At 47.7% G+C, this 13,184-nt stretch overlaps 1 protein-coding gene across 4 annotated transcripts in view; it reads left to right on the top strand.

The window, feature by feature from the left end:
- Nucleotides 1–226: 226 nt before the first annotated feature.
- LOC131835674 (protein FAM169B-like) overlaps nucleotides 227–13,184 on the top strand; it is an 87,360-nt gene continuing 74,402 nt past the window's right edge. For all 4 annotated transcript variants that reach the window (XM_059180117.1, XM_059180113.1, XM_059180115.1 and 1 more), the window contains exon 1: nucleotides 227–302. In XM_059180117.1, the coding sequence (XP_059036100.1) occupies nucleotides 227–302 (76 nt within the window). The remainder of the gene's footprint in view (nucleotides 303–13,184) is intronic.

Here is a 13,184-nt window from a genome sequence, read left to right as displayed (position 1 = left end):
AAACTCCTCGGAGGTGTAGGACTGGCTTTGCAAACTGGGGAGTCAAGCTCGCTGGCTGGCTGTGAAGGCCCCAGGCAGGGGGTGGGCACCGGGGGCAGGGCCAGCTCCGGGTTAGGGAACCTGGAGCCGAGAGCCAAGAGCAGAGAGCCAAGAGCCAAGAGCCACGGCAGCCCCAGGCGTGGGGGGGCAGCCCTGGAGCGGGGAGGGGCGGAGGCGGAGAGGGGAAATGGGGCAGCCCCTGGGGAGGGGCGCAGCGCCGCCGGAGTCGAGCATGGAGGCAGAGGCCGCTCGCAGAGCCGCAGGTAAGGGTAGCCGCGGCCGGCCGGGCCCCGAGCCCGCTCGCCTCCACCGTTGGCCGCCGCGATGGCCCCTCCCCGCGTGTCGGGTTTCAATGGCTGGGCTGGCCCGAGAGCTCGGGGCCCCAGCGCTGCAAAACAAGACCGTAAACAGCGCGCGGCGGCCAGGAAACTTTCCCCGGAGTCGGCGCCAGGGCGCCACAGGCCGCGCACCTGTCGCCGCCGGGGAACGAGGAGGACGCGGAGACCCCGGACGTCGGCTGCGGGGGGCTGCGGCACTCACCCCCAGGACGGGCAGTCCTGGAAGGGTCACGGCCACGGCCACGGCTCTCCAGCGTGTCTCCGGGGACACCCGGCGCCCTGACCGCTGACCCGGGCTTGGCGAGCTCCCCGCCTTCCCATAGCCTTGGTGGCCTTGTCTGTGAAGTGGGGACCGCTCGGTGGGGGAGAGAAATCAGTACAGCAGCTCGGGTTACAGCGGGCACTTCTGCCCCCACGCCACCCCCTTCCCGGCCTCTGGGACAGCCTGTTGTGCCCCCAGGCACCTTGGGCGAAGGGCGCCCGGCCCCTAGCCCAGCAGGCCAGCTGGAGACTCTGGATTTGAGGGCGCGCCCCTTCCTTTCCTCCAAACCCCTCCTCTCGCTAGCCCCGGGAGGGGCCCTGCCCGTTTTGTCTCCGGAGAATCAGACAAAAACGGTGCCACTTCTGACTTTGAAAGCAGGTGGAACAAATCCCTAGCGGGGTGGCTGCCAGTTCCGCAAAAGGAGTGTTTGCAGGGGAGCTGGCGTCCTGGTGCTGGATGCTGGGTACTAAGTGCTGAGGAAATGCCTTCTTGGCCCCTGCCTCTTCTTCCTCCTGCGGGGACAGGCGGCTGGAAGGGCCCCCCGGGGCTAGTACCTCTCGACCTCTGGTCCCCTGCACGTCAGGCCAGCCAAGAGGCTGACCAGCCCTGCCCGCAAGTGCACTCCAACCCCAGCCTGGGCGCTTTCTCCCGACACACATTTGTGTAAGGAAAAAAAAAAAAAAATCAATCTTATGGAAGCTCCTCTGCCTTTTATTGGAAGCCAACAGCGACAGATAACTGGTTTTTATGGCCTGCCTTTAAAAGCTGTGACTTTGAGTTGTTTACCCCAGATTTCCAGTGAGTTAAGAGAAAGTGGCCACTAGCCAATTGTATGAATTTTCCATTCCTTGGGAATTTTCATTGGTCTAGAGATAGAGACATGGTTTCTCTCTGTTTTTAGAGAGGGAGAGGATAATGTATCGTTTTTTAAATCCCTCCCTGCCCTGCCCTCCGTCACCCCCACAACTCCCTCCTCCTTTTTGGAAAGTTGGTCGCCATAGTGGGAGTGGTGCTGCCAGTTTGCTGGAGAACTGAGTCAAGAAACACAAGTGACAGGCTGTTCTGATCTCCTCCAACACCTCTGCTAGACGGAGAGGATTTGGGCACTTAGGGACTTACTGTTCAGAGCTATCTCCCTTATCCTCAACACTTAGTGGGCACAGAGTTGCTCAATCCATACCTTCTCCCTTACCTCCTCCTTTGAGTGGTCCCATGGGTCAGAGAGTTCTCCCAGCTATGGCCTTGGTGTTGTGCTTATCCTACCCAGTCTTTCTGTGTTTCATGGGAAAAGTCATGGTAACTTCACCTTCTGGAAAAGTGTAATTGGCCTAACTGGCTTATCCTACCCAGTCTTTCTGTGTTTCATGGGAAAAGTCATGGTAACTTCACCTTCTGGAAAAGTGTAATTGGCCTAACTGGCTTAAGGGTTTTTTTGTATTTCTTTCAGCGTTGGCTCTGGCTTTCATGGTTGCTGATGGACCAGAGGACCCATGGTGGTTCCACGTTAATAATTTCCATGTGTGTTAGAGCTTAATGGGTTGGACTTTTTATGTTAGCCGAACCAATGCCTGAGCTTTGATAGCCCGTTTCCAAAAAGGGCTTGAGCAAACTGTGTCTATGTTGGAGTCCATTTTCCTTTCACAAAGAAGCATTAAACTAAGACACGCTTTCAGCCAAGGCTGTGTCTCGGTGACTACTTTAGCCCTAACATATAGGGAAAGGGCAGGTGACATTTCTGTGGGAGTCATGTTCTATATCTAGATGAATCTCCTCAATATTGGGGTGTCCAGTTGGGCACTATCTAGTGGGGCTCTGGAGCTACCCCCAGTAATTCAAGACAGGGAGAGAGAAAGAGAGAGACACACACACACACACACACTCTCTCTCTCTCTTTCTCTCTCTCAAGAGTTTGTATGTGTTTTTTATTTCTCTGATGCTGAAGACCTTCTTAGGTTTCAGCAGCCCTTCTGCTGCTGTCATTTTAGCTTAGAGCATCCAGGAGAAGAGAAGGAAAGTCACACGTGTTCTAGTTCCGTACTCCCCTCATCCTTCACCTTGAATTTCCCTCCTCGGTGAGATAAGGGCTTGATTGACCTCGGAATGGTTCCTTGAGACCCTGTGCTCATCACAGCAGAGGGCTGGGCCCAGTGTAAAATTTGGGGTCCCTTCTGAGAGGGCCGTTTGGTTCGCCCTCATCCCTTTTGTTTATACCCAAATTGAAGCATTTGTGAGACTTGCCGGTTTGATGATCTCCATTTAGAAAGTCAGCTTAGTGTTCCGGTTAAGAAAAGTTTGGTGTTGGACAGTTTACACTAGTAATCAAGCCGAGCTTTATAGGAAAGCTAGCGAGCAAGGAAGACTGTAAAAGATGGGTTGACTCCGAAGCTTGGGTCAGGGGAACAGGGAGAGTGGTGATGCCAGGGAAGGAACCAACTTTTGGAGGGGGAAAACATGAAGCCATCTAGACACAGTGATTTCAGAATGTTCCAGAACATGCCTCTCGTGGGAGATAACGGAAGAGTTAGTCAGAAACACTAACGCCGGTTTGTGGGAAGAATCTAGAAAGTGCCTGCCGCGAGCCCTGTTGGGGACCCCGGAAGGCCTGCTGACGTGTGCCCTGGGATGTGGGAGGAGGGGAGGAGCTGAGGGCACAGCCCGAGGGCTCAGAGAGGGCGGAGTTCTGAGATTATGAGACCTAGACCCAGAGGAGGAGAGACCAGGAAGCAAAGAAGCCCCTGGCAGGGCCTGGTGCCGAGAGAGGCTGAGGCGGGTGCAGAGTGGGGTCTGCTTGGAAGTGGGTCAGGCCAAGGGAGAAGTAACTTACCTAAGGTCACTTGCTAGGAAGTGGCAGGGTTGGGAGTCACATGGCGGGGGTGGTAGTGGTCTGAGTCCCCACAGAAAGGAGCCTGTTGTTATGGTGACGTTTGATGGGAGAACCACCACCGCCCCCCACCCCACCCCAAAAGAGTGTAGGCTCTGGAAGGAAACACTCCATGAGCCAGTCCCGAAGGGGCCTCCCTCCTGAGTGAGGACCTCTTATGATCATAAAACTTAAAAAAAAAAAAAAATCAGTATCAATTAGGTGTTTTGGATCTTCTCTAGTTCAAGGTATAGAAGCCTTCCCATAGACGCATGTGGCCAAGTGAGTTTCTGGAAGCAGGGTCTCATTGAGGGCAGTGGGCTGGGCTGGCCACTGGGACTCATGTCATTGTCACAGAGCATTCATGACCTTTGGTGAGTCTCTGTCCCTTCATCAGGGAAGAAGGGAAAGGCTGGGTGGGATGGTCTCTAAAAATCCTTTTGGCTGTGAGGTTGGTCAGTTACTTCCCACCCAACCAGACTGAGGGTAGGGCCTCCAGTGATCTTTCTTCTTGAGTACCTTGCCCTTACCTGGCACATAGCAGGAGTTACCTGGGCTTTGAATGGAGAAATCATTTCCCCTAGGAGCTGGTGAAAGCCATTGTGGGTTGTGTGGTTGTAGGATTACTGGGAAATTTTCTGCAGATTGGGGGTATCAGGATATGGGGTAATATACCGGCTGACCTCAATCCCTGGGGCAGACGGGCCCCTGAACAGTGCTGTGGTCTGTGAATCCCTTGGAATATCTTTCCAGGGTCCTACTTGTCCTGGGAGATCCGGTCCTGAGCAGGCCCTCCTACAGGCTTGGGCATTTCATGTTACCTCCCCCACCCCTTGGCTGTGATTCCCTGCCGTAGAATGCTCTCCGTGCTAGAGATGGTTCTCGCTCGCCTCCAATTCTAAACAAGGGCTGTATTATGTCCGTGTTTAGTGGTGATCTCCATTGCATGAAGCCAGACCAGAAATGGCTGGTGTTCTTGACCTCCTGCCATGTCCTGGCAGCATGGAGTGAATGATCGAGGGGCCAAGACTCAGGCTGGATTGTGGGAGGACAGTGGGCATTGAGGTGTTGTCTTTCTGAACTTTGAAACCCTAGTCTGCTGACCTGCTGACTGGCCTTCCCTGGGCTCCTGACAGCAGTTGGCTCCTGGCCTCTCTGATGACATTCTTATTTGTAGCTCAGCATTGGGAAATTCCAAACAGAGGGTTGTAGAAAATGACCATGTTTTTTGCTGTGTCGTGTGATACAGAAAGATAAGTCAGGACAAAATTCAGGCACGTTTGTTGGTCAGATGCCCCCGGTGTCCTGTGACTTTTAAAGTCAGGGTTGCTGGGTTGCAGGGGGTGAGGGGGAGTTGGGGGGTAGTGGCAGTTAAGACTGTCAGTAGTGGTGGAGGGTTGGGGCCTTTGATTAAGGCTCATTAGGATGTAGCAGCTTTGGCTTGGAAATTCCATGCCTTTTAGTTCACCCTCTGTTGTGGGTTTTCTTTCCCAAGGCCTGCAGTCAGCAAGCTTGGGTCGGAGGGTAGGACACATAGCGTGTGTGACCCCAAAGGCATGTCTGTTGACATCCAGGCTTGCTGTTCCCACCTGACTCTGGCCCCCTGGGAGCTCTCTCCCATAAGACCCTTTGCATTCCCCATGCCCGGGCGGTGGCCTCATTCCCTACTGAACCCAGTACCTATTGTCTGTCCAGGCACAGAAACCTTTCCCTGTGCTTCCTTGCTCCTCCAAACGAGGGCAGCTACAGGGCCACTGGTTCCCAGCTGAGGTGAGGGCTGGGGAGCCAAAGGGAGGGCCGAGGGGGAGCTCCCATCCCTGCATGTTTTGGGGGCTCTCAAGGCCCCCAATCTCTTCTAGACCGCTCAGTTTCCTAGACTTGTAAAAATTAAGATAAATGTGTTTTTCTTGGAAACCAAGTTTCTAACCACTACTCTTGAATTCCATTAAGAGAGGGAGAAAGCTGTGTTCATGTCTTCGTTGCATTTTGCTGAAATAAGCCCTAATCAGAGTCCCTGAATATTTCACTCAGTGGTAAGAGCTCGAGAAGTCGATGTTATGGAGACTTCCCCATTGCACAACCTTCTTCCGGTGGTACTGGCCCTGTCCAGATCTCTTCTCGGAGACTGCTACTTTGTGGACTATTATTATTATTATTTTTAAAGATTTTATTTATATACTAGAGAGAGGGAGAGAGACGTCACACAAGCAGGAGGGTGTTGGAGAGAAGGAGAGGAAGAGAACACTCCCTCTTGAACCGGGAGCCCGACGTGGGGCTCCATGCCAGGACCCTGGGGTCACGACCTGAGCCGAAGGCAGACACTTAGCCGACTGAACCACCCAGGCACCCCAACTTCATGAATTATTTTTACCCAGTGTATGTAGCAGGTAGAGCTGTATAATGCCCAAACAGTGAATTATAGTTGGTGTTCATTTTGACCTTTTTTTTTTTTCCCCAACAAGTGATTTCTGTAAGGTGTGTGTATTGCCTATTAGGCTCTTAGAACATCTTGGGAAAAAAAATATTTTAAGCTATCCAGAAAGAAAGGTATGGCTTTGTGTTTTTCCTTACTACATGAACACTGAATAGAAATACTAAAATACTTAGAAATATTTGGGGTAATAAAATATGTTCTCCTGCTAAAGGATCGTCTAGTTACTTGTTGAGGAATATCTGTTGTTGATCATAGCAATAAAATTTGAATATCAACAAATCATATGGTTTTTATGTCTTTTATATTGAGATCCCCCACCCCAACCCTTGCCTTAATTCTATTTTTTTTCTCTCCTACTTTGAAATAGGATACCTATGTTTCTATTCTTTGGGGGGCTAACTTAGAAATTTTAATATGCATGTTAATTCTAATTCTGAAATTAATGAATTTTAAACCTTCTCTGGAGTCATCTAAAAGCCTTATAGTACTTTCATTCCACAGATCCCCTTCCCAGTTTTTGTGCTGTTGTTACATAGCAACCTGTTCTATTATGATTTTTAATTTCCTCCAGTTAGATGGTTTGTTTCGTATGGTCTGCACAGGCTTGGGTTTTATCATGTGCTTATTATTTTCTTTGCTCCCATTCCTCCCCCCCCCCTTTAAGATTTTATTTATTTGAGAGAGAGAAAGAGAGCAAGCATGAGGTGGGGGTTGGGGGGAGGGGGCAGAGGGAGAGGGAGAAGCAGACTTCCTGATGAACAGGGAACCCCACAGAGGCTTGATCTCAGAACAGTAAGATCATGACCTGAGCCGAAAGCAGATGCTCAACCTACTGAGCCAGCCAGGGGCCGTCTCCCATGCCTTCTTAATTAACTTTCTCTTGAAGTTATTTTCCTTTCTCCTGAGTGTATCCTTTAGAAATAAGTTTAGTGAGGATTTTCTGGTAGCAAACTCCCACAGAGTTTGCTTTTCTAAACATTTCTTTATTAGCCCATGTTCTTGGAAATTACTTTTGCTAGGGAGAGGATGAAAGTCCTTTAAAAATGTTCTTCTATTATCCTCTGGCTGTCATAGTTGTGGTGGAGAAGGCTGCTGTCAGTCTACTTGGCCTTGGAGGCTCTGTCTTTGTCTTTTGGCTGCTTTTATGATCCTATTTTTGTGTTTTTTGTTTTGCAGTTTGACCACAGTGTGTCTAGGTGAGGATATCTCTTTTTCCTGCTTTGGGGATTGGTTGGGATTCTAATATCTGAGGATAGGTATCTTTCATCAATTATGGGAAAATTTCAATCAGTTCTTCAAATCCTGACTCTTGTTCATCCTATTTTCTCTTTCGAGAACCTCATTTAAGATTGTTACTGGACCAGAGGCGCCTGGTGGCTCAGTGGGTTAAAGCCTCTGCCTTTGGCTCAGGTCATGATCCCAGGGTCCTGGGATGGAGCCCCATATTCGGCTTTCGGCTCGGCGGGAAGCCAGCTCCCCCACCCCTCCCACCTCTCCGCCTACTTGTGATCTCTAGCTGTCAAATAAATAAAATCTTTAAAAAAAGAAAAGAGATTGTTACTAGACCTGGTTATCCTACTAACCCTCTTTCTTAACCTGCCTATCATGTCAGACATCAGTATCTTTTTGGGCTGCATTCTGGGTAATTTCTCCAGATATATTTTCCAGTTCATCACCTACTTAAGACGTTCATACCTAGATCTACTTTCTTTCCCCTAGAGTCTTACTGCTCAAACAATAATTTTGGCTCTTTACATATCCTAAATTTAAATTTAAATTTCTTTAGCCGTATTTACTCTCCTTATCTTCTATACTGGATAATTTCAACATCTATAGTCTCTGTGGGTCCGATTTGTGCTGCCCTTGTTGTGGCTGTTTATTTCATCATATGTTCAGAGATTTTTTTTTTTTTTTTTTTGAGAGACAATAAAGTTTTTTGAGTGATAGCACAAAGCTCCCAAAGAGGGAGGGGATCTGAGAGTGTTGCCCGTGTTCAGAGGTTTTTGAAATCAGGTCTGAAAGACCCCAGTCCTCGTGCTCAAACGTTCTGACCTGTGTGACTCAGTACTGAGGAGCCCCTTTTATGGCTGCTTCATCTATCTTTCAAGATGGGATCATTTCATAATACCTTAAGGAAAATTCTTAATATTTTAGAATAATGTACATCTTATTCTTTCTGTTGGCAGGTTCATCGATTTTCCCCTTCGGAAAGAACTAGGATCTTAGCAGACTGAGACTGCTTCCAATGTTAGTTTATAAATCTGTCACAAGTTGAAAGCTCCCCGTAGAATTTCATTGACTTATGTGGAGGGGAGGGGTTAGAGTAGAAGGTCACCTCGGCCCCTCACCCCACATGTCTAAGTAGCAGTCACTTCTGCCATGTCTACCGCACATCTGGCTCATGCCTGCCATCTCTTTCATGTCATCTCCACTGCCATCACTGATCCAAGACATTGTCGTTGGCTGCCTTAACCTGTATCGTCTCTTTGGTTTCCTGCTGCGTTGTGTTCTGGAAGAAGCAGTAAACACGCTTTCCAGCTATCACGCCCTGTCGGGGACCTTTTAACAACCTCTTCTTGCATTGTCCTTGAACCCTGAAGTCAGGAACAAAGCCACTTGTAACTTTGGCTTCTACCCACCTGCTTCTCATGATTCCTGCCCTTCTTTCCTTGGCCAGCCATGCTGCAGGCACACCGGCTGACATGTATCTCTTGGAATCCCTCCGCTCCTTTCTTCCTCCTGTATGTCTGGCGGGCCCTTGCCCCTGGTCTGCACAGGGCTGACATTTTATTCTTCGGTCCTCTGCTGAATGGTTGCCTCCACATTGAACTTCCCTAGTCATCCTGTCTCCTGTCTCCCCTTCCCTTCTCCTGCCATACCATGGGGGTGTTCAACTGTTTTTGTGTCTCCCCGACCAGCCTCTAAGTCCTATAAGTGTAGAAACTGTTTCTGCTTATTTTCACCAGTGTAATTTTTTTCACCAGTGTAATCATTTCACCCTAAATGATGGCCAGGATGTTTTAAGTTGCACATTTTAACATAGCCTTATAGAAGAAAATTTTGCAAACCTTGGCTATGGGGTTAGTATTGAATGTTTCCAGGGTCTGATTAGAACTCTCCCTAGGACCCTGGGGTATCAGGAAGACCTGGTGTCACCTTTGGGTAGGGACCTTAGGAGCAGGTGTCCTAGAAGCTTTACGGCGTTACTATATTACTATTATTATTATTTAAACTGGTGGAAGTTTTTTTTTTTTTAATTTAAATTTCATTTATTGAGAGAGAGAGAGTGAGCGAGCATGAGCAGGGAGAGTGGGAGAGGGAGAAGCAGACTCCCTGCTGAGTAGGGAGTCCCAGGGCTCGATCCTGGGACTCTGGGATCATGATCCAAACCAAAGGCAGATGCCTAACTGACTGAGCCACCCAGGTGCTTCCCCCTTCCAAGCTTTAAAATGCTTACCAAATGACAGTGCACACTAAGTCTGTGCACTCTTGACTTTAGCCACCTCTCACCCACTGCTATCTTTGTTTGGAGTGTGTCTGAGCTGGACAGGGGGCAGAGGTGGGCATCATTGCCCTGTGATGCAGGTCGTGTGAACATATCCTCTGCAGGTAGCCCACTTAGGCCACATCAGCCTTGTCATTTGACCCCTTGCGAATTCATGTCCCTTTACTTCTCACAAGGTTTTCAAAACACATGTTGAAAGTATGACCATAATTTTTGAAAGACTCAAATAGACCTTTCTCCAAAGAAGACATACAGACGCCAGCAAGCCCTTAAAAAAGATGCTAAACATCACTAATCATTAGGGAAATGCAAATTAAAACCATAACAAATACCACTTTGCACCCATTAGAATGGCTGTTTTAGGGAAAAAACAAAACAAAACAAAAACAACCCAAACCCCCACAAAACCCAGAAAATAACAAGTGTTGGCGAGAATGTGGGGAAATTAGAACTCTTGCACATTTTTGGTGGGGATGTAAAATGGTGCAGCTATTGTGGAAAACAGTATGGTAGTTCCTTAAACAATTAAGCATAGAATTACCATATGATCCAACAATTCTAGTTCCCAAAAGACGGGAAAGCCGGGACTGAAAGAAATATTTTAAATCCATGTTCATTGCAGCACTCTTTGCAATAGCCAAAAGACGATAACAGCCCAAGTGTCCAACAACAGGCGAATGGGTAAAAAAAATGGTATTTTTACACACACGCACATGCATACCCCCACACACATATACGTATTATATAATGTAATATTATTCAGCCTTAAAAAGGTATTTTAAGCAGTGTTGTGCTGAGGACTAGCTGTCATTTGGTGCTGGTAGATAAAGTGTGGCTCTTAACATGATATAAATTAGTAAGCAGGGGCATTGGGAAAGGCTGTGCTGGAAATCTTCAGATCTGAGTTTGAGTCCAGCCCTCCTACTGATTTTCTGTTTTTGAACTTCTGCCTCCACAGCTGAAAAATGGGGGTGAGCGCTTTGTTGACTTGGAGGGGTTGATGTAAGTTTCAAACCAGCAAGCACTTGTGTGGGAGCCCTTTGTAAATTGCAAGATCCCTTTGTAAATTGCAAAAACACTCTGCCAATATGAGATGTAAAAGGGTTCATTCTAATGTGAGAACTTATCATCAATATCCTAATACTTTTTCTCCCTGTTAATACTTTAAAAAAAAAATCTATTTTTTATTCCTTTAAGCATCTCTATGCCCAATGTGGGGCTCGATCTCACGATCCCAAGGTCAAGAGTTGCATGTCCTTGCGAATGAGCCAGCCAGGTGCCCCACTTTGCCAGTACTTTAGAAACTTTATCCACAGAAGGCAGAATATTCTTTTTTTTTAAAATTTCTTCCATTTAAAACTGCGCTGGTATTAACTTTGATGCAAGTAATTGTTACTTGGGGTGTATTTCTTCATCTACTTTTTAGTTTTACACAAGAGTCCAGTGCCCTTATAAAAAAGTATCTATCTCAATACATTTCCAGTTAATGGCCTTCTTCCTAAGTACGTAACTTTTGAGTTTAAGGTAAACCGATTCTTTTCCATCCATTCTCCTTGCATGGTATTCTGGGTGATGATTGTAAGTACTATTATGTGTACACAACTTCCTCTAGGACTGGGTTATGGAGACTAAGCACTGGTCTATTTTCAGCTCCCTGTGTTTCTTTGCACGGGGCTGGGTATGCCAAATAGAGGTGATCCCCCCCCCCCCCCCACCAGAGGTATTATCATTTGCCGTGTAATAGATGAACATATAGAGATCTGATTTCTGGATGAAGGTTGGTGAAATCCATTAATAGCCACGATTTGGGGGTAAGTTCTGAGAAATGTTATTCTGTGAGTAATGGGTAAAAGCATTACGTTGGCGAAGAGTTATTTTTCTTCCTCTCGTCGCGTGCTGTGTGGTTTAGGGCTCTGGTTCCACGCTGGATGGTGGCTCCCTACATCATTACCCCACCAGCTCTAGAGCCAGCATGTGTTCATGGTGGTGTTATTGACACTGGGGCTGGGTACCTTTTTTGCTTTTCTTCAAGTTCTTGGTCAATTACACGCAAGATACAAAGAGTCAGGCTTTCTGTGTTTTTCCTGGGTGTGTGCAAAAAGCTTCTTCCTTCTCAGTAAAGGTTAAACAAATCTGGCACTGTGCTGATGACCACATGGCGTAGAGCGGCTTGGTTCGGGGGTGAGGGAAGGCTGAGCTTCCTGCAGTTGTGGGAGCAAGGGCCCCTCTTTTGTTACCATTCATCAGGAAGCATATATGTGAGATGCTGTTTTGTTCAGGGCTTCACATTTGTCCCCCTCTTTGTATGCAAAAGGAAGAGTTGTTTCATTCCCACCTCAAATCCTTTTGAATGATGCAGGGGGGAAAATAGTTTTATCTTTGTATCCTTTGTATCCTTTGCCTGTAAGACGCACCAATGCTCAGATTACAAGACCTTCATATTAGAAGCAATTAGGATTACATAAACCTTTGTGTGGGAGGCACATAAAGTCATCTGCATATTTTACTATCTTAGATTTGGGACAAGTGATTTATTCTCAGCCAAGGCAATGACAAGCTGCAAGTGGGCCAGTACTAAATATGTGATAACACAGCGACAGGCACCCTGTCAATTACTGGGGAACGAAACCTTCCCGCCACCACCTGCAGACCTTTCCCCAGCGTGCCTCCGTTCCCTGACAATTTTGCTCATCTGCTCAAAAAATTCTAACAGATTCTACATTCTGTCTTCCAACTTTTTTTTTTTTTTTTCAATTCTTTGCTAAGACTATTTTGGCAATCAGATGCTCTTCAAAACCAACAAAAATATCCAAGTGTGTGTTTGTTTCACCTTCTGTTTTCTGCTCCTTTCTGTAGACAGGCGCTCTGCTGACAGGGTGGCCTCCTGCTGGGTGGGCCATTGGCCCTAGGCATTTGCACCTTTGCTACCCTTCTGAGAGTGATGCTTGCTTCTGCCCTGATGGTACTTTGAAGCACTGTTCTTGGGTGCCCGGGAGGCTCAGTCATTAAGCATCTGCCTTGGGCTCAGGTCATGATCCCAGGGTCCTGGGATCGAGCCCCGCATCAGGCTCCCTGCTTAGCAGGAAGCCTGCTTCTCCCTCTTCCACTCCCCTTGCTTGTGTTCCCTTTCTCGCTGTGTCTTTCTCTGTCGAATAAATAAAATCACAAAAACAATAACAAAACACTCTTCTCCAAGGTATGCTTGTCACATGTCTGTTAGTGTTTTGGGACAAGAGGTCCTTGGTTCAATAAGTCTGGGAAATAAATGCTGGATTAAGCAAATTACACTACTTCAGACTTTCTTTCTTTTTCTTCTTCTTCTTCTTTTTTTTTTTTTTTTTTGCTTTAGGATTTCTAAATGTTCCATTTGCTGATAGGCCCGTAGAACTCCCAGCAGTGAGTTCTAAATGCCACAACAGACCTCCTTTTTTCTCTTTCCTTTGTTTTTAAGATTTTATTTATTTTAGGGAGAGAATGCGAACGTGCGGGGCCGGGGTGGGGCAGAGGGAGAGGGAGACAGGCTCAAGCAGGCTCGCTGCTTGACTGCGGAGCCTGATGCGGGGCTCGATCCCAAAACCCTGAGATCATGACCTGAGGCAGAATCAGAGAGTCGGGTGCTTAACCGACATTGCCACCCAGGCGCCCCTAAGTGCCACAGCAGACCTCCTTTTTGAAATGTGCTGGCCGTGGGAACCCCATTTGCAGCCTATCTTGGGGAGCCTGTGTTCCACAGGATATGCCTGGGA

The sequence above is a fragment of the Mustela lutreola genome, chromosome 7, assembly GCF_030435805.1.
Source record: "Mustela lutreola isolate mMusLut2 chromosome 7, mMusLut2.pri, whole genome shotgun sequence".
In the NCBI taxonomy this organism is placed as follows: domain Eukaryota; kingdom Metazoa; phylum Chordata; class Mammalia; order Carnivora; family Mustelidae; genus Mustela; species Mustela lutreola.
This window is presented reverse-complemented; position numbering and strand designations above follow the sequence as displayed.